A 21,532-nucleotide genomic window follows, 5' to 3' on the forward strand; every position below is an offset into this window, starting at 1 on the left:
TCAGTGGAAAAACAAAAGTTCCAGATCCTTTTAATGCCATACAAATATGAGACAGAAACATGGATTATGTCTTTATATAGACCTGTCTATTGATTTATAGATTAATAGTTTTACTGGACAGAAATTACAAAGAACAAATCTGGTTCTTAATCAAATCCTAATGAGTCAATTTGAAAGTGTCATGGAGTCATCAGCCTCATGACATTAACACTGACATGAAAAATAATGTTGAAGAAATAAATATATCAAATCTTATTAAAAACATAAATAAGTGATAAGTTCTTTACTGTTATGGTCTGAAAGATATATTTATTCTCAGTACTAGATATGGTCTCAACAAACCCATGACATTTCAACAATATTATTTTACCTTTTATCTGGAAATAGTGACTGTTTATTCTTGCCATACAGTCCTCTGTATTAATTATTGCTCGAAAGGTCTTGCCATACCAGTTTATTCCTTTGTATTTAGTTTCTTAGTTTATTCTTGCATTTTGTTCTTCATTCATTTCCATTTAGTTTCCTTTGATTAGTATTATCCTCTCTTGGTTTATTGCTATGTCCACTTTAGTTTCTTTCCTGTTGCTAGATTTATTTGATCATTTATTGACGCTCACCATCAGTCATCTTCACTCGTCAGCTGCTGCGCCGCCTAATCGTCATGTGTTTCACATCATGCGTTGATTTTTAACTGTTCAGCGTCGGATTCTCTGTTTTTATGCCATAATTCACATCTAGTTCGTTGCTCCGTTTTATGTCCCGCTTCTCCTGTTTCAGAGTTTTGCGCAATGTGTGTGTCATATTTTTTTTTTGTTTTGTTTTTTTAACACCCGATGGTGTGCAGTGTTCAGGAAACGTATCGATGGGGAAAAGGCAGACTGACATAAACCTTTTAAAACAACGGAAACAATTTCTGCGTTCTGATTATTGAAATTTAAAAGTGCTGTGGTATGTTGTTCTATCACACTCGTTTCAGACCGGACCACTTACAGCACCGGTGTTAACGCTATAAAATGAACGCTCTCTATCTTGGTATCACCCATGGAGGTTTTTTTTATTTAAATGGGTTCATTTTTCAGAGGGATACAAAGTCTTGATTTTAGTAATTACATGTTTATAAGAGCAATTTTCTGTTATCCTTCCATGGAAGCGGGCAGCCTTCAAACGGAAATAAAACACTTTTTAATATAAGTTGCTGCTTTGACATGATCACAGAACTGCCAAAACATATGTACAAAAATACCAGACAAAGTGAATCACAGCAACGTCATCAGCCGGTGTAACGCTGAACTGATGCAGTGAAGCTACTAGTAGCAGGAGAGGAGCTGCGCCAAAACGTTTACAGAAGCTAACAAACACTGAATAAAAGAGCAGCTGCCATCGATGCAGTTGCAGCCAAGCATGATTTAATGTTACATAATACAATTTTACCAAGTTGCTCAAAGTCTAAACTGGTACTGTTGTTCATATAAGGTGTAAAGTTTACCTTCTTCGACCAAACGCCCTCCAAAGCAATCCCAGCGCCCCCCTTTTGTAAAAATGTCCGCCAGCTCCCCCTGCCGTTCTCTGAACGCCCCCAGGGGGGCGGTGCCGCCCACGTTGAGAACCGCCACTCTAGAGGTTCTTGCTCAAGGAACACATAAATTGGAATTTGCATTCCAACAAGGCTTGTTTGTCAGAATGAAAGTAATTTTTAAAAGTAAAACATTTGAAATAAATATTAGTTGTAGTTTTCATTCTGCCAAACAACCAAAAATGAGTATTTGCCAGTAAAAAGCTGAAACTGTCATCTCATTATTCACTGAAAATTCCTTATAAGCCATATGCCTACCATAGAGACAAGAAAACGTCAAAACAGAAGTTATAAAATAGTAATGTCACAACCGAATCTGACATGAAATATTCACAGATGAACTAGTTCATTTGAATTTCCTAGACTGTTATAAGCCAAGCCGTCAAATGGCATTTTAGGAGTCATTTGGGGATTTAGTAAGAAGATTGTGCAAAAAGCTCCCGAAAAGAAATAAGAATTGAACAATATTTATGTTCACCACAAAGAGAAGCAGAAGCTGATGTTGGTCTAAGTGCTGCATGTGAGCAGGCCATCCTTTTGCTTCAAAGGCAACCACATTCACTCACCTGTCATATTACGCTTCTCATCGTTTTTTACCAGAACGTTCTCTGCACGGATCCTTTTGGTGGTAGTATGACCCAAGGGCTGCTGACCTGCCTGCTTCCATAATACATGGAAATCCAACTGCTTTTGTGGTTTGTCCTTTTTATGAAGAGAGGCCATCATCTTTTGTTCTCGTGTAATGGGGGTTGCAACCGTAGCTGCACTCCAAACAGTTGCTAGAGTTTCCTGGCTGGGTGTTCCTGCTTTATATTTCAAACGTGTTCTCTTATGATTGACTGGCAATCCCCCTGCATATGTATTTGTCGGTGTAACGGTCGTTGTGGGAGTTGCTGTTTGTTTTACACAGATTTTACAGTGCAGTCGAGGAATGTCCCCACTCACAGACATGCTGGATCCACAGCATTTACTGTGCTTTGGGGCTTTCTTTTTACCTTTTGCTTGTTTGGTTACTCCTTTGACTTTTTTCGAGTCTTCCTGAAAATTTTGCCTCCTTGTTAACGCTGGAAAATGCAAAGGTATCGCTTTAGGTGATATTTGTGTTGAGGTAGTTGTAGGGATGGCTGGTGGAATGTTGCTTTTCTGTGCACGACCATAAAAGTCCTTTTTCCTTTTCTTCATTTTGTCGCCTCTTTTCCTTGTAGAAATATGTACCTTCTTGACTGTTTTGGGTTTGAGTGAAGGTCCTTCTCCAGAGAACTTTTCTTGCCTTTTGCATCCATTCCCCTTTGTCCTTCTGCGGTGAAACGTATCTCCTCTAGGTGGGTCTCTGAGGGCACATCTATGTTTAGAATGCGATGCCTTCCTCTGAGGGTTAGACGCAGGCCTCTCAGATAAATGCTGCTCTTTACTGCTTGTTAAATTCTTGCTGTCTGTGTGAACATGTTTGCCTATAACATCAGAGCTGTTGTAAGGTTGGGGGCTTTTGAAGACGGCATAAGGAGCCTCACTGGCCTTTTTGCACCTACGGAGAGAAAACATGCACAGAGTTAAGCCATGAAATAAAAGACTGCATGAAAATTACAAAAAACATGAATTAGGATTTTTGGTAATATTCAATTACAAAGAAAAATATTTATTACCAATTGACTAATTTAAAGGTACAGTAATTCATGTAAATGTGGTAAAGCTGTACAGGTACTCAAATTCTTGATTATTTTCAAAGTTTTCCCAAATTAAACAGTTCCACTGCTTTACAAGAGTTAGTTCTTAAGTGAATCTGTACTTGATCTTAGTGCAGAGCTGATTTGGCATTTGTTCTAGATTAGCTGTTTCACTTCAATTAGACAGATAAAAAAAGAAATAAATAAAGAAGCAACAGCACTAATTTAGAGATAGAACCACTTTGGTGGATAAATCCACTTTTTCATCCCAATAATGCCAAATGTACTTGTTTTTCAAATATATTTTTGTAAGTCTAGTCAAATCACACCAGATTTAATTTCAGAAATATACCCTGCATACAGAGGAACAAAACAACAGTCTTCAGGACAATGGTGCTACAAACAGAGGCATGGGACAACATGAACTAAAAATAAACTAAAAGCTTAACTAAGGTTAAAATACAAACTTATGGCAGCAGCAGTGCAGCTTAACATTAAAATCGCATCAAAATATACAGCTTACAATCACTGGTCAGGGATGTATAAAGGATACTGTGCAATTTCTGAAAGTGACTGATTGCTGTGCAAATTTCGGCTCTAGTGGTCTTTATTTGCTGTTTTTAGACAGGATATATTCAAGAGAGAAGGGAGGAAGACAGATAGCAACAGCAGGCAGTAAACCTGGGCTGGCTGCTTCGAGGACTAATAACCTCTGGGTGTGGAGAAAGACCCACCATACTGCAACACAAATGAGGCATTTTTGACACCCACGTTTCTTCTGCCCTCTGGTGGAGGAGCTTCTGTTGTTATTTCACATATCAGTAACAGAAAGGGTAGAAATCCACCCAACATTATACAATATACACCCACACATTAGACAAGTCTCTACTGTTCCTCTTGATATGAGAAAGAAAGGTAGTACCATCAGAGGAACATAGGATAATGCACCCACAACTCAGGCAGTAATGACTTAAATGTCTACTGCACAAACTGGAAAGAGACTCTCTGTCTAAACTACAGTTCTGTGGCTCTTTAGGTCATCTGTGGTGCCTCCTAATGCCTCTGACAGATAATATTATAGAACCCCGCAGTGTTTTGATATTAAAGGGCAATAAGGAAGATTTTCACCCCAAGAGTTTCCTCAACTGAATAACAGTAATGCTACAAGATGTATCTCAAAATGGTCCAGTGTGTTCCTTTTCTGATATCAATGTACTTTTTGAAATTACTTGCTTGATATTTTGTTCCACAGTATAGAACATTGCTTCCAAGAAATTGCAACCATCCATCTCATTGTAAAGATTTGATCTTTGTCCTTTATTATTACTGAAAAAAAAAGAAAAAAGAAAGAGAAAAAAAATTAATTCGGGTTGTTTATTGTAGTAGATTTGGGGAAATGCTATATAGTGCTGTGTCATACTGTTAGTAAAACATAAAAACATTATTAATACATGACACCTAAAAGCCAACACCTGATGTACCAATTAAGATGCAAAATTATTTTTAGAAATCCATGTAATTTTAATTTTTGTTTTATATTCTAAAAATAAATTGTTCAGGCTTAAGAGTTCATTTTCTGACCATTATTTCTTTGACTGTTAAACATTTCTAATTTTTTTACTCTCCTTGAGACCAAGATATGCCTACAGAGCAAAACCTTAGTTCAAATCTGTTTATTTAGAGTTTATTTAGCAAGTTCGAGAGAAAAATGTGGCTTAGTTCAACATCTCCATAAAGGAAAGTCCTGTTTTCCTTAAAAACAAATGTTCTGCCTATAAGTATGCAGTCCAAGCAACAGCGTCAGTGTGTCTGCCTCGCTTACATCCCCCACCAGTACATCTGTGTGCAGTGCTTCAGCTGCTTCAGCTCAAAGCAGGGAACCTTCAGGATGTTGAAGAAGCTGTAGCCCACCATACTTGAAATGCTGTCATTCATGCCCAGGAGGCACTGTCGAAACCTGACAAACGGAGAGCAGGCATAGGTTAAGAAAATATTCAGTCGCTCAAATACCGTGTAAGAGCCCCCGTACTGCTGCCTTGTTTTATTCTCTTTCTGAGATTGTGCATTTGCTTGAGCTGAATAATAATCTGCTATCTTGAAAACTGATATGAAAAAACGTAGAGGAATGATGTGGTGCAGATGTCAAAATTAGATGTGATCTCAGAATAAAACAGGATTCTCCATCACTGCAAAAAAAAAAAAAAACAGGGGAATGGACAGAAAGAAAGGAATGCCCATTGAATGACTAACATTATAGAAAACATGTTCACTCTTGAAAGAAACACTTTGCCTGGAAGACTAGTTGCCATGAAGTTAAATTGATAATAAAAAAAAACATCTCCAGATTTTCTTAAGCGTGTTTCAAATTTTTGAATGAAATATGAGGATGTAAAACCATAAAACTTCCAAAATGTCGCCTCAAAGCATCCCTAGGTGCTGCCAGAGCAGTATGAGGGGATGTAATTTACTGCTTGCAGGAGTTTTCCCGGAAGGCACACATGTATGAAATCCAGAACTCACTTTAAGTGGTGCATTCGGAGTCTCACCTTTGGTCACACTCGCAGTGTGAGACTGTGAAGAAATTGGGGTTGAAGACTCCATAATTCACTCTGAAAGCTGGGATGATGTCTGAGCAGTGGTCATGTTCACGGCAACACTTATCTGCTCTCTCGAACATGCCTGCGAATGAGAGCAGGACCTTGATGTCAAAGGGTGTTTGCATGAAGAAAATTCAAGATTTAAGCTCAGTTAACGTGATTTTAATTAAAATTTATTTTGAGGTGAGAGGCAGCGGTTTTCAAATAAACCCAACATGTCTAAGGTGAACAGAAAAATATCACAGAGGTAAATGCATCAATAATGTATATTTGATTTCTCTTTTAAAACATAGGAACATCTACCATGACTTGCAAAATACTCATACGCCCTTTTCAAATTTTGTCACATTGGGACATGAAAAGGATAGATGTTACCTGGTGCATATTTTTCCCCCATCCTTTTGTCTAAGGATTAAAAACTTTTATTAAAAGATGGATGGATGGATGGATGGATGGATGGATGGATGGATGGATGGATGGATGGATGGATGGATGGATGGATGGATGGATGGATGGATGGATGGATGGATGGATGGGGATGGATGGATGGATGGATGGATGGATGGATGGATGGATGGATGGATGGATGGATGGATGGATGGATGGATGGATGGTGTCCATTTGTATTCAGACCCTCTGTATCAGAACTTCTTATCAGCACCTGGTGGTCTTATTTATTACAACTGCGACTCTAGAAAATGTGTATTTTGTCAATTTTTTACTTTTTGTATTTGCAAATCAGCTCATGCTCAGTAAGAATGCACATGGAGAAACAGTGGACATTCATTTTCAAGTGCTGCCACAGATTACCAATTTTGCACATATCTGGACTTTGACTGGGCCAGATGCCTTAAGGTGAACCTCTACCCCAGAATAAAGTCTTTTGCCGTTATTTATTGTCTTGGTGCTGGGACTGCCCTGTATTCAATTTCCATTTACCTTTGTAATGTGACAAAATATAAAAAAAAATGTAAGGGGAGAATAGCTGTGCTGCTTCCTTGCACTCTTTTCCCTCATTTCATTGCAGTCATATGAAATAAATGGAAAATCTTCCCAGATTTTTTCCATTCTCCCAGAACACATGTAGCTGTAGGCTATCAGTCCATCAATCACTCAAATTTTATTTGTATAGTACGTTTCAGCAACAAGCTGAAGCGTACTATATGCTAAAAACAGAACAATTCAAAATCATAGAACACACAGTCAACAATATTACATTTTGCACATCAGATTGTTGATTAATGCTTCATGTTTATGTTTCAAAAGTAACTCTAAACAGCTGGGGTTTCAGTGCAGATTTATAGGAACTCAAATGTTTCGGCTGTTTTGCAGTTTTCTGAAAGTTTGTTCCAGATTTGTGGCGCATAAAAGCTGAATGCTGCTTCTCCGTGTTTAGTTCTGGTTCTGGGAGAACAAGAGCAGACCAGAGCCAGAAGACAAAGCTGTAATATCTCAAACAAACAATGTAAAACAAACAAACTTAATGTAGACTATCTGAGAAATAAAACCAGAAAAAGCTAATAAAAAAAAACCCCAACCCAAGATTAAATGCATCAATAAATTCAACATCCTCACCCAATTGTTCGTATCCTGCCGCTTTGCTTCCAGTGCCACACCACAACGTGCCTGGGAATATCCAGGATCGTTTGCTCCGGGTTTTCCTCTCTGTCTCATCAGTCCTTCTCCCCCCGGTGAGCTCCGGTGTGGGAACCACGGAACGTACGAGTGCGCACGGAGCGTCCGGGAACAGCAACAGACTGATGTTAAACTTTTTGACAAGTTCTTGATCCCAGGCCTCATTCCTGTCGCAAAAGGCCCGATATCCTGCGGCAACATCTGGATTTGAATAGATTTCGCAGCCTGCCAGCCGCAGGTCATCAGACCATTTGGTGAGATACAAGAAGCGCGCACCGTTGGCGCCGTGGCGCAGAAAGGTGAGAAGCGTGTGTCCGTCGGCTGGACTCGATCGGAGGCAGGACACACCTGGTCCAGGTGTGTGTTGTGTCTTGGAGAAACCGAGCCATGGTAAGACGAAAACAGCTCGAAGGAACCATCCGCTTTCCATCCCAATGTGTGGGCGAGCAAGTCCTTTAATGTCTGCATGCATACATTCTTTTGTAATGACTGAGACATTGAGGAGGGATTTTTTTTTCTTTTTTTTTTTTTTTAGCAAATACTTATGACTCTGATATAACTCAGGGATTGAAATGTGTTCTTATTGGTTCGTGGATTTTGAGAAATTTGACACTCACCTGATCACAGTCCCGTGAAATATAAAATCGTGTGCGAGGCCTCTAGATGGGGCTATTTTTGTTTGCGTCCTATTACTGGGACACAGCGTAACATGATTTGCTTTTAAGTTAAATGGGGACCAAAATTGTATCAGGACGCTAAGATTGCATTGCTGTGAGTTTGGAATGAACTCAACTAGATGGAAACTCTAAATATGTAAGATGGCAAATAAAACGGTGTTGTTACAACACTCACTGAAACGTTATGCATTACATTGACGATAACTGCTTCATAATTTGGCCACACCAACTGTGATGAAAATGTATTTACTTATGTAGCATCCAAGTAATCTTTTTAACGTACAACCATAATTATATTACAGTAACTGCTGCGAATTGATGCATCTATTCTTTGCAGAGAATAGATGCAAATAATAATAATAATCAGAAAAAGAACATATATACATTTTCTTAAGGTTTTATTTGTCTGTGTAAACTTTCTGCAAAACCTTTCCATGCAAAGTTATTAGCAAACATACAGATTTCAACTTCATGCACTATCTATGTACAAATACAGAGATTGAGGAACATTCCACAGAACTGTCAGAATCAGGTAGGAGGCGGCTATAACTTTAGCTCAGAGAGAAGCCTTTTATTTGTTGTTGTTTTTTTTTGTCGATTTTGTTTTTACAAGCGATTGATGATCACCTCATCATGATCACAGTTGTTGATGTAGCACAGTGTAGAACTAGGTCATTGCCACATGTGGGCATTGCTCTTTACTGAGAAAACAAGACACTGGTAAGCTTCGAATGCGCATGTACAAGATCTCTCGGTTAAACGCTAAGATCAATCTGCTACTCGCAGACATCTTATGTCGACGTGCTCAGTTGACTTTCTGTCAATCCTGTGTGTACTCTCGAACCGGTTCATCCAGATTGAACCATAGTAATCATAGTCATGCAGCGTATGGCCTCCACATCAGTAGGAATGTCATGGTGAAAACTGTAAACATTAATGAAGGTACAATAGCAGTTATTTATAACAAAGTGTAAATGTATATATAGACAGATAGTGATCTATCTATATATATATATTTACATCTTGAATCACAAGACATTTCCATGCATAGAATTTTTCTTTTTTTTGTCTTTGCTGTCACACTGGAATAACTTGCAGACAATTTACTGTATAAATAGAGGTCATTCCACTGTGTAAGGTGTGCTTTCCTTGATTTGCTTTAATTAGTGAACAAACACTCACTTAAGCCTTGGGATAATCAGGGTGTGGAAGAGAGCGAGACAGGGAGGAGGGGGGCGGGGGGGCATGTTCGGGGTAAAAGCGGGCTAAGAATGCCCCAGGCACATGAGAGTCACAAGCACAGTGCATGCAGGTATAGACTGCACATACTTTAGACATGACTTGCTCCGTCTTCTCTCTTCTGTAAACATGTAGCAGACTTGATCGTGTGTATTCAATGTAAACAGTGCAGTAAAAAAACCCTCTGAGGCGTCAGAGTGAACCGCGAGCTTTGAACGAGCAGAGGTAGCAGGACATGATTCTATTCGTTTTCTCTTCTTTTTTTTTTTTCCCCCCCAAAGAAACTAAATGAAAGATCAAAATCTTGGATCGCTTTCCCCGGTTTCTCTTAACACATAGTTATTACGCCCTACAAACGTAAAATAGCACACACGTCTTGAATAACACTACAGAAAAACTCCTGTCAAACTATATAAGTGTGCTAGAATATATATATATATATATTTTTTTTTTTTAAACCACAAATTAACAGTAACTCATTACAGATTTTTCTAGCTCATGGTTCACTCACGTATGAATCATCTGTTGTATCAGATGTCTATCCTATCCTGAGCAATGTATCATTATGTAAACATTTCTTTGTGGAAATATACAATATGTCCATACAGCCGAGTTATTTTAAGGTGCAGCTGTGGCCTGGCATGCTTATAGAGCTCTATATGTTTCACATGGCAATTACACCATGAATTTGAGTTGTGGGCCTTGTTTGAAAACCTTCGCGGGCTTAGGCGATGGTTCTGATGCCATAACATATTGCTTTTCCCGATCTGTTCCAGTGCAATTCACGCTCCATTTACTTCAATGAAGAATGTGCCACTACGAAGCATTTCTGAAGGCCTTTTTTATGTTGTTGTTGTTGCAGCATTTTTTCATAACAGTTCCTTTGGGTCGCGTTACTGAAACTTCGGATTCATTTACACAATGTGATTTGTGCCAGAAGCAAATTGTGTATCGGTGACCAAACTGCTACTATAAAAATAGGGGATTATACGGGAGAAGGAAGAAACAGTGCCTGCGTGTTTGCTTATATTAAAATCTATATGGAAACAAAACAACAACAAAAAAAAATAAAACTACATTTGTAAAAGTGCAACAAGACATGAATGCAAACTGATTAGGTGCGAGCCCATGCTGTATGTATGGTTAATCGCTGACGATGTGGTTCTCGTTCAGTAAGGTGTGCCAGCGCTCGATCCTCTTGTCCTTGTTCTTCAAACACTCGTACCAGTGCTTCAGCCTCTCCCCTTTGGCGGTGATGCCCAGCTGACAGCCGCCTGTTAGAGAGGAGAGGCAGGTGAGGAATTACAGCTTTTACTGCACCACAGCAGTGATGTGTAGAGCATTGCAAAAGTGTTCATATCCCTCAAACTTTTCCTTAACATTTTACCATGCTACAACCACAAACTTCCATGTATTTCATTTGGATTTTACTGTGTGAAGGAGTCTGAGACAAAGGAGTGCGTACTTGTGACATACAAGGAAAATGAAGCTAAATGCCGAGTATCAGTGCAGAACACTTAATAGAGATTTGCAAAAACTGGGAAAAGCCACAGTTAAAGCTGGTGGTTGTAACAAGGAAAAATGTACAGAAATTCAGGTGGGTAGGAATACTTTTCCCTCAAGGTAGATCAGATATTCACCTATGTAATCGTTGGACTTCCCAATGTCATAATCCCACACAGAGATGTCTAATGTCTTCTTGGCCAGTTCACTGTGTTTGATGTCGAAGCTGAATTCCTAAAATACCATCCAGACGTAAAAAAAAAAAAAAAAAAAAAAAGTTCTTTAGATTTTACAAACGGGCATGAATTGACTCACTTGATGAAAAAGATCGTTTAATTTTCTTGCTTTCTAACCTCGTTAAACTCTGGGTTTAAAGTCCTCTTCTTGATTTGTGTTTTGCACTTGCCCTTTTTCCCCATGTCAGGTTTCAGGCATCTGCAAATTACACACATAGTGTACAAAGTAATTTATACCTTTACTGGAGTCATTTAATTAGAGTGCAGAAATATATATACATTTTTTTTTTTCACCGCCTCAACCTACATTTTGACATATGGATCAGAGTATCCATTAGCATCCATGGCAGCCAAGTGAACGCAACGTACAACCCCCACGATGAGGCGATTCAGCTGGGTGCTGTACATGAGGGACATCAGAATACGACCTCGCTCCTCTGCATCCGTGCCCTCCTTCCCTGGCTGAGACACAGCATGGGAGACGTGGGGGGAACATAGTTGAGCAGGACTGAATATTAACATCTGTATAAACTCCTGAGGGATTCGGTCACGTTTAGACATGCTTCGGAACAATCCTTGCCTCATCTTCATAGAGCGCAATCCCTCTTGCTCCTCCGGCAGTCGCAGTTCTCTTCGTCTGTGTCGAAAAACAAGATCATGACAGGCCAGATAAAAGATTCAAACAAGCAGAGAAAATCGTTAGCTTTTTTTTCCTTTTAAGATTTGGTTCAACTCACAGGCACAACCCTCTCTAGGCAGACGTTGAAGTTCTTCTTCTGATTCAACTTCAGCTTCTTCAGCGCTACCCGGGTCTCGCCAATAAACTCATTGTGCCCAAACTTGTCTTCATCGCAGACAGAGAGCCTGGAAAAATCGATGAAGCGTGTAAATTAACGCAGAAGGTTGCTGTTCGCCTGGTCCAAGTGAGTCTGTGTGGGAGCAGAAATTCACCTGAGGGTTTTACGTTGCATGTCTTCGTCGGTCAGGCCGTGGTAGGTGAGCGTTTCATTCCACATGGGGTTGCGGGTGTTTCTCAGGGTCTTCGTACGTAGCTTGTTGGACTGACGGATGGCAGGTAGATTGAGAAAAGCAATTAACACTTTCTCGAAGCGATTATCTAGATTGCAGGTTTAGTTTTGTTACACCCAAACCACCACAAGGTGTCAGGCTTGAGCTACCATAGATAGGTCCTGTCAGAGCAAAAAGGTCTAAAATCCGCCCTTATTTAGTGTAATTAAGGAACAACAGGAAATTAAGGTTCTAAATTTTAAAAGAAAAACAGGACTTTTCTCGATAAAATTCTATATTTCTCTACTTAAATGACCAGTTGTTTAAAACTTTAAAAGCTTAATGCTAAACTGTAGATACTTGTACAAAAGTGGAAGGGTCGGAAGAGAATACTTCAATCAAATTCCAGACTTTTCCAGACTTCCCAGGATTTATAGGGCCCTTGAATGTCTAGGAAAGCCTCGAGTTGATGCGTTTACCTTACTAGCCCCAGGAAGCAGATGAAGCTTCACATAAGGATCTGCGAGCCCATTGGAGTCCATGGGCTTCAGGCCCTGAGGAGAAACGAAGCATTACGCTCACCAGATCACAAATCGTAGAGAGCAATTAAGCTAAAGTGCCATTCAGGAGCTTTTCAGCATAAACCACTTGACTGAAATTGTCCCTTTGTGCATGAGAACGAGGCCAACGTTACCTTTGCTTTGAGGATGCTACATTGGAGGCTGTTGCTTTCCTGATCGTAGAGGAGGCCAAACTCAAGAGAGCCCAGAGTTGCTGAAAGAGACCCAGACTGCACATAGCATCAAACAAATTTAATAGTGATCCAAATGATATTGTTGGTACCAAGTGACCGACTCATCGAAGACTCAGGCAAAAACCCAACGTGATTAACTAACTTTTTAGTAATATATTTGTTAAAACTCTGTTAGAAAAGAACGTAACTGTGAGAAATGAGCATATTAGATTGATGTAATACCAGCAAATTCATCTTTTTGTTACTCCAAATCATGTGTATTACTTTTATTGAGCTTTTTTAACCAAAACATTTCTATGTCCAATATTTACGAGAACTGCAGAAAACTGTCATTACCCCGGGACCCAACTATTCAAACCATCCCGTCTCCTCAGAGATTAGGTCCATAAAAATATTGCTATTTCTGCCATCTTCCCTCTTTACACCAGGGAAAGGATCCACCTCCAGGGGATTTATAACCCGATAGCCCTGTTGAATTCAAAATTATTTGCACAGTTCCAAAGACCTGGACCTAAATAAAAATAAATTAAACAGAACTCCCCTGAGAGAGAGAATGGAGTCTTTTCATGGCTTCGGGCTAAAACCATTGATGGCTTAGCACCGTTCTCTTTCCTTAAAATAGAGCTTATGGAAAATATCTGAATAATTTATGAATCATTGCTGATTTAGTTGTTGTTATTATTCTCCTTGGCTTTAGTTCTTTGATTTCGTGACGACATATTGTGTTGGGATTTCCCATTTGTTCACTAGGAGGAAAAGCAGATGTATTATTTAAAGACAGATGTTCACAATGAACAGGGAAATAATGCCAGCAAAAGAAGATCAGCACACGACATCTTCTTTATAGCTACAGTAAAAAAATAAAAAAATAAATAAATAAAACCATTTCCTATTCACCTGTAGCAAAGCCCACATGTCATCTGTACAGAAAATGAACCTAAACTGAACACATCTGCCACCACGCTGTACAAAACGAGGCGCAGATGGTGCACTCACTGGCTTCATCAGAGTCGTAGTCATTGGCCTCCTCATCATCATCAGCCGGGGGAGGCTGTTGTCGTGGAGGGGGCGCGCTGTAGGCAGCCGGCTGCCTCCTGTCCTCTCTTACAGCAGCAGGAGGTGCTCTCTGCTCCGAGGCGTAACCACCTACATCTCCTGCTACAGGACCTATTAAGGGAAATGACACCACAGCTAAAGCAAGTCAGCGACTGGCACGTTGCAAAAGTATTCAAAACCCCCACAGTTTGGCAGGTTACAAACACAAACTTCAGGTTTGCCCTGAATTCAAGTCAAACCGTCTCCGCATCAGTTCCTACCAGCTTCCCTGTCAATGCTGTCCCCATAGCATGATGCTAGGGCTCGGCGTATGCCTCTCTGCTCAATAGCAAATCAATAACAATGTATATAGTCATAGACAGGTGATCAATATCAACAGAAAGCACATCTGAAAGAATGCTTAGTCATTTTTCTGAACTCCAATTGAGAACTGGAAAGCTAAAGGTGGGCATTTATCATATCATGTATTATTTATCGTGATAAATTTCTTCTCATGATAAGATTTTAATTTGTCATTGTCACAATAAAATCCAATTAATGATGTTTTATTGTCAGGATTGTTATTTTTGCTATTTGTTTTGTTTATTTGTTTAATAATGGTGTATCAATAAAAGTCAATACATTTGAAAATATGATTAAATGCAGTTATTGTACACATTCCAGTGATATAAATCACACTTCTCTGTGTGCCTGGAGTCCTAAGACTGTCTCTGTTTGTGGGGCTGTGATTACTCAGTTACCAAAAAAAGTGATAAATAGCTATTATTGTCACCTTTATTGTTGTCATAATAATACCACAAAATATTGTGATTAAGCTTTAATTTCATGTCACCGCCCATACAGACAGCATTCTGGGGGGATTTACGTACGCAGAGGAAAGGCTTTAGCTGCTTAGCCTCTCTTGTTCGTGGCATCAACTAACTCATTCGCTCTTTGGTTACCGAGCAACAGCCTGTTGAGCCACCGTGGCTTATAACTGCTTAAAAATAAAAGACAGCAGTGTGGAAAACGAGTAGAACAGCTTGAAAGGAAACTGTTGATAAAACAGAAGAGGCTACTTCACCAGCTTTCCAGTATTTTGCATATTTAAATAAAAAAAATGTTATCAACAATTATTGATATTGACTGATACAAAACCCTGATGTCGTGATAGATTTTTCAGCAATATTGTGCAGCCCTACGTATATCCCAAAGATACTATATTCAGGGTAATGTGCAGCGTTAGTTTCCTGCAACAGTTGGCTTGTACGTCAGAAAGACTTCATATAACTTGCTTTCAACAATCACTTTTCGTCTTGCTGTTCTTCTATGAAGAGCAGATTTATGGGTTCAGCAGCTGTAGCCACATGGGTCTTTTGTCTGCTTCTCCTAATAAAGCTTTTATTGCCTCTCTTGTCAGTTTAGGTAGATGACCAAGTCTTGGTAGGTTCACAGTTATACATTCAAAAGGTTTGCAAATATTGTAATAACCTAACCCTACTTTGAGATTCTCCTCAACTTAATCCCCTGCCAATTGGGAGAGTTTTGTCAATCGCTCACATATAATCACAATTTAAAACATTTTTCTCTTTGGGTATTACACAACAAAATGCAGAACAAATTCTAAGAAATACATTCTCTTGCAACTCTATAGATAAACACTTTGTTCCTCACCCTGCTGGGACATTGCGGCTGAAGCAGCAGGTTGCACCCTGGAGCTGTGCACCGGAACCATCTTCTTCATCATTACCGGAGTTACCTGACCTGCCTCTTCAGGGGCAACCCCCCCTGCAGCCATACGCATAGCTGGTTTGGGGGCCACAGGTGGGTAACCAGCGCGGGCCTGCATCTGCGCACCTAGAAGTAAGTGTGTAAAAGTGAAAACAGAAAGACTCCCAAAAATGCAAAATCACCCCACCTCATCCCTGTGCTGCAGCGCAATCTGTAAAACTGCCACGTCTTCCCGGAGATTTCAATGCCGCAGGGTTTACGTTGCAAAGGGGATGACCTACATACACAACAACACACAGGGGCAGCAAGCAGCCTGCGAGACAATCCCTCTTCTTTCTGCTGTATATCACACAACACAGGTAGATCCCACTGAGACTGAAATTAAGCTGTTTGACCCGTAAGGGCAGCATCACACGGAGGCTTGCTCCATATCCCAGCATGCAACTCCTGACCGGCTAATTGAAAGACTTCATCCCTGTCGACATCAACAGTGGGTGGCCCTGCCACCTTTGGGAATCAGAAAAAAGGTTGGACTATTGGAAACAGAGCACTGTGAGATGGGGTGAAATGGTAGAACCAACTGCACTATAGAGATGGTGCATTAAAGAAAGCAAAAAGAAACATGTGCCATTTGAAACTCGATAATAAAAAAAGGCGTGACTCCTTGTGTTGGTCTCTTTTGGTTTGTAATGCACTGAGGATGCTGTTGTTAGGAAATTGGATTGGTGATTTATTTTGGTTGATAGGCACTTAACATTATAGGTTACGGGTTTAAACAGGTCGTGTACAATAATATTGTTTAAACAAATTTCTCTGTTTCAGGCAGCATCAGAGAAATACTTCGCTTGTGCCTCTGTACGTGTGTGTGTATGTGTGTGTGCGTGTGTGCGCGTGCGTGGGGGTGTGTGTGTGTGTGCGTGTGTGTGTGTGTGTTTTCTCTCAGAATGTATGAGATCTGGCAATGACTCAGCACATCTTAAAATAAAAGTGGCAAGCTGTGCAGCCGTTTTCTTTTTTTTTTTTTTTTTTTTTTACCTTTTTGAGTGAAACCCAGCAAGCATACTTTCATTTCACTTTTTAACACTATATGTTGTTGTTTAGTTTAACACAATGCTGCATTTCAGTCACCTTGAAGTTCATTACAATTGCAAAATGACACATCTGTTTGAGGAAACTGAAGATCTAGAAGTGGTGGCAGGTGGTTTTTGATGGGGGCGATATGGCTCATCGCCCAGGGAATCAAACTTCAGAGCAAGTTTCTGACGCCCTCACAAGTTTGAGTTTTATATTCCTTATTTGCATGTGCAGTTATGTGGGAGTGGATATTGTTGTGCACATTTTAAGTATTGTGAGACATTTTGTCTTGAGAGAGCAGGTGGATTATGAAACTGAAGTTGGTTTTTAATGCACAACTTTCCACTGAGTGCTAGACTGGAGAACTACATTGTTTTTTATTGAATCCTAACTACATTTTCTGATATTTAGTTCAAAATCTATGCGACTCAGAAAGGTCAGACCATTCTTTAAAAAAAAAGAGCTGTAATACAATAACAGTGTGTTCAGTAAAGTCAAACAGGTAGAAAAAGGGGGATTTCCAGCTGCCAAATAATAGTTGTTATATTATGAGGGTGACCTCACTTCAGTTTCCAGCCCAACACCAGGATAATGACAAATATTCTGTGCAAATGTGGCACAATCACAACATTTTCCATCAGTTTAATATTCTCTCCAGCAGCATAAGCATATACTGAAAAATCTAGGAAAGCTCATATTTTAACCGGAGGACTTAGCAGAGGAAGAAGAATTTTTTATTCTTTTATTTTTTTTTTACCAAAGTCGAAAATAATAAAATTGTTGACGCCCCTGTTGTGAATACATTGTACAGTCCCAGTTCAATTTCTCATGCTCTCTTTGCTTAACAGCGTAAGCAAAAGAAAGCCTAAAGAAAACCCCATAGGTTTTCTTTAGGCTATTTAAGGAAAAACTACAATTTTTAGAGATTTTTCTCTCCTATTGAACCCACTTGCCAATGTGTGGTGGCAAGATAAATATAAGACCTAATCCAACCTTGTGTCTGTAGAACAGATGGACTTCTGTGCCACAGCAGGTTTAAGCCCCATGGAAACAGAAAGTCATGGATTACTCATCAGAGGTTTCTAAAAACTCTCTGACTATGAAGATTATTTGTATTTTATCTCTCTGTTTGATAATTCCTCACACTCCAACATAAAATAAGCAGTGCCACGACATTTGACCAATCAGTCGATCAATCAGAGCCGACGATGACTCTTTCATAGGTGGGGACTTAAGCAGAATCTGAGCATTTTAGCCAGATGGTGATAAGAGGTCTTTGCTTTTTTATGTAAATAGAGATAACATGTAAAGTTATCCCTATATAAGTATGCATGTATATGAGCCTTATATAAGTATCACAAAAAGAAGAAAACACTTGCCTGAAACTTGCTCCTCAGAGGCTGAACCTTGACTCTGATGGGAACCTAAAAGATTTTAAAAAAACCCGCATTTCTCATAAGTGATCTTTTGATAATCAAGGTGCTCCCTGAAGGGGCTTGTACCTGGTGGTTTGGGTTGAGCTGCTGCCTCCCTGGGCTCAGACACTGTCGGTTTCTGGGGCTCTGCTGCCTCATGAGGAGCCATTTCCTTCGGTTTAGACAGCGGCATGGGCGACGGCAGGAACTGCTTCGGAAAGCCTTTGAAGAACCAGGCGCCGGACCTCTTCCATACCTGAGGAGACCTTGTTGTTAAAACTCAGGGGAAAATAATCAATGCATCATTGGACTCCCAACAGTGTGTTTCTTTTTTTTTTTGGTTTGTTATTTTCTGTCGACCAGCTCTCACCTCTCGCTGTTCTCTGCAGATCTTGCACAGCCACACAGGGCGAGTTCGACTGCCACACTGAGTGCCACATTTTGTGCACATGTTCTGCACATAAGAAGGGAACATTGATGACAGCTACTCTGTTTTTTTTTTTTTTTTTTTTTTTCAGGTTACAGCCTGTAGGCTCACTGGACGCTAAGAATGCATTTTTAAAGACTGCAAAGCTTAGGCAATTTTTTTTCATCTTCGGAACATTTCAGGAGAGGAGCTGATGGTTCAGTTATGTTTTTACAATTGCTACCTTTTTGCAGTCCTCACACACGACAGAGCTGACCCCAGGTGAGCCCAGCTGCTCCCCACACAGCAGGCAGCGAGAAACACCATCCCCACACACCGTCTTCTTCATGTCATCCAGGCGGTTTATCAGGCGCCTGCAGCATCAACACAGCTAAGTCTGACTCACAATGCCGCTGGTAATTATTCCGGGTTTACAATTATGCGACTCGTTCGTCTCATTTTGAGGCTTTATTCAACTTTGCACCCAACTAAAAGAAAAACACAAGCACAAAAAAGAAAAACGCTAAATGCATGTTTTGGCAATTCTCACCCAATTCTCTCCTGCTCCATGGCCTCCATTTTCTCAGCGCGGGCAATCACGTTGTTTATAATCTCCTTCTCCTCATCTGTTAGGTCTGGACCAGGACCAGAGCCAGACTGCATCGTCCAATTCCCCCTATTAGCCACATAAAAATCTAAAGTTTACTTCAGCTTAAGGTTTTTACAGTTCAAATCACACATTTTTCAAAGCAACCTCCACACTTACACACACCTCTGGTATTGGTGTATAAAAACCCTGAACAGAAACTCACACTGAAATAGTTTTTGAAATCAAACCTATAATGCCAGTACACTTCTTGAGTGGGGAAAATCCCACATTGGTTAACTTAAATAACTGTTGTTAATATCCTCTTTTAGTAAAAGTACAGCATAGAGTCTCCTCCTGTAACACTTCACAGTTTTGGAGCATACATACAGGGAACACTTTGACCAAGTTCTCAAGACGGTTTACTATTTTCTTGGAAACACCTCCTTGAATCTGAATATTACCACACACACTTGTCTTAGTGGTGCGACATGTTCCGTGGTCTTTCCCATTTTGACAAGTGGTTAAGAGAAATGGGTCACTGATTGACCTCTTAGTTATTATTTATTATTATTTATACCCAAGGGAATATGAACAATGTAATGAAAGTAAAATGAAAACATTTATTTACAATAAGCCTTTCAAGATAACCCCCCCCCCCCCCGACATTATGCTTTATAGCAAAATAGCTGAAATGACACAAATATAGAAATGAAAATAAACTTAAAATTAAACTAAAAAGCTAAAATAAAATAAAAGATACAGTGCTACCCAAATGCCTGTCAAAGCAGATGATTTCTCAGCTGCTTCTTGAAGTCCAGTGAGCCCACAGGCTATAACGCTTTGAGGGCAACAACAGACCAGATGCTGAGCAGGGTCAAGGTGGTGACTTGACCTTGGACAAAATTTGGGAATATACAATGCTGCATCATAATGCAGCACTCTAAAATTCAAACTCAGACCCTGAATGCTCCGTGGAGCTGAGAAGCAATCGGTAAAGGTGTGACCTAGAAGAGCAGGACAGAAGCCCAGCAGATGCATGTTGGGCAATCAGAGCATAATCTAAAGATTTACTGACACAGGTATAAATGGAATTACCATAATGTAAGATAAATGAAACAAAAACATGAATTACAATCACAATCAATTAAACCTTTTGAATAGAAGCCTTTTCATACAGTCGAGTTTCACACAAAGGGAATTACAAAGGTCTAGGAACAGATATAAAAGCACAAGAAACGCACATAAAGAGTCAAGACAAAACAAAATGTAATAAATGAAGAAATGAAATTAATCAAGCTCAACTCTGGACATAAACATACATAGTTTACCACTTTGTTATAAAGTCCCAGATTCGTAATGCTATATGCTGTGAGACAGACTGACAAACTTCAAAATGTAAATTAGTTGATTTTTCAACAACTAATTATCTTATTGTGGAGATTTTGCTCACTGAATATACTTTAGCTTTTATTAAGACAAAACTTCCATAAAAGGATAATTTATTCTATAATGTAACGCATCTTGACCAGGAGTTTCAGTAAGCGTAGAGGGTGCTCTATTTATAAATCAATCCCTGACAGGAAATATTTAAAAATAGCTGCTTTATAAAAGCACACACACACACACACAATGGAAACGTGCAATGCACATAGAAAAACCGGACTACTTACTGCTCTTTATCACTGTGCCACACACCACACGGCAGAAACAGATGCAGGTGAAACAAAGCATGACACGGTTAAACATGATGTGGCCACTCAGAGGATGCACAGAGGCGTAAATATTGTGAAAAGTAGGATCACCTCGGACGCATGCTCCTCTGCCGGTCGTTGGACACCCAGCGACCCGAACCGCCGCTCATTACTGTGTCGGTCATGCTGCTCGACTGCAGAGAGGAGGGGGTGAAAAAAGATAAATGGGTTCTGCATTCAGAACTGATCTCATGAAGAAGATGTAAAACGACTATTTGAAATTAAAACAATACTCTCCTCAAGACCTTTTTATTCTTTTATTCTTTTTTTAGTTTTTGGTTAACTATCGTCTCAATGCTTTCTCATAAAAACAGCCCTTTTTACTCAATGTCAGCGCTCCAGAGGCAACGGCGATGGAGTCATAAAAGGCAGCACATGACGACCACAGCAGATAACTACTGAAATCAACAACAACAAAAAAACTTCAAATCAAGTGCTGCTTTCAGGGGGAAAAAAAAAGTCTGCTTGTTGTCTGTAAATTTGCACATGAAGAACGAGAGACATTGCAGCTTTCAGTGGGAGCACATGCCCAATTCCACTGCCAAATTCACTGTCTAATTAGTACCATCTCATCCTGCCAAGCTGGTTTAAACAAATTAATTCCTCAGAAATACAGATCTTGAGCCAAAACACGGAGGGGAGATG

At 39.8% G+C, this 21,532-nt stretch overlaps 2 protein-coding genes across 6 annotated transcripts in view; both read right to left on the reverse strand.

Annotated features, from left to right (window-relative positions):
- LOC103470556 (group 3 secretory phospholipase A2-like) overlaps positions 1–8,402 on the reverse strand; it is a 10,192-nt gene extending 1,790 nt beyond the window's left edge. The window contains exons 1-4 of one of the 3 annotated variants that reach the window (XM_008419095.2): positions 7,410–8,401; positions 5,784–5,916; positions 5,060–5,194; positions 2,140–3,098 (exon numbers count right to left, since the gene is read on the reverse strand). In XM_008419095.2, the coding sequence (XP_008417317.1) occupies positions 2,140–3,098; positions 5,060–5,194; positions 5,784–5,916; positions 7,410–7,941 (1,759 nt within the window). In that variant the 5' untranslated portion in view covers positions 7,942–8,401. Of the gene's footprint in view, positions 1–2,139; positions 3,099–5,059; positions 5,195–5,783; positions 5,917–7,409 lie in introns of all 3 variants that reach the window. The other 2 variants (XM_008419094.2, XM_008419096.2) reach the window with 2 other exon arrangements.
- A 125-nt stretch (positions 8,403–8,527) lies between these two features.
- Positions 8,528–21,532, reverse strand: part of LOC103470558 (rabphilin-3A) — a 25,704-nt gene continuing 12,699 nt past the window's right edge. For 2 of the 3 annotated variants that reach the window (XM_008419098.2, XM_008419097.2), the window contains 18 exons: positions 20,939–21,021; positions 20,807–20,818; positions 19,098–19,223; positions 18,792–18,921; positions 18,512–18,595; positions 18,229–18,397; positions 18,106–18,150; positions 15,596–15,778; positions 13,883–14,053; positions 12,827–12,906; positions 12,612–12,686; positions 12,076–12,185; positions 11,862–11,988; positions 11,705–11,761; positions 11,432–11,586; positions 11,242–11,323; positions 11,026–11,122; positions 8,528–10,659 (listed from right to left, as the gene is read on the reverse strand). In XM_008419098.2, coding sequence (XP_008417320.1) covers positions 10,529–10,659; positions 11,026–11,122; positions 11,242–11,323; positions 11,432–11,586; positions 11,705–11,761; positions 11,862–11,988; positions 12,076–12,185; positions 12,612–12,686; positions 12,827–12,906; positions 13,883–14,053; positions 15,596–15,778; positions 18,106–18,150; positions 18,229–18,397; positions 18,512–18,595; positions 18,792–18,921; positions 19,098–19,223; positions 20,807–20,818; positions 20,939–21,012 — 1,908 coding nt within the window. In that variant the 5' untranslated portion in view covers positions 21,013–21,021 and the 3' untranslated portion in view covers positions 8,528–10,528. The remainder of the gene's footprint in view (positions 10,660–11,025; positions 11,123–11,241; positions 11,324–11,431; positions 11,587–11,704; positions 11,762–11,861; positions 11,989–12,075; positions 12,186–12,611; positions 12,687–12,826; positions 12,907–13,882; positions 14,054–15,595; positions 15,779–18,105; positions 18,151–18,228; positions 18,398–18,511; positions 18,596–18,791; positions 18,922–19,097; positions 19,224–20,806; positions 20,819–20,938; positions 21,022–21,532) is intronic. The other variant, XM_008419099.2, reaches the window with a different exon arrangement.

Source organism: Poecilia reticulata, linkage group LG9 (genome assembly GCF_000633615.1).
Source record: "Poecilia reticulata strain Guanapo linkage group LG9, Guppy_female_1.0+MT, whole genome shotgun sequence".
NCBI lineage: Eukaryota > Metazoa > Chordata > Actinopteri > Cyprinodontiformes > Poeciliidae > Poecilia > Poecilia reticulata.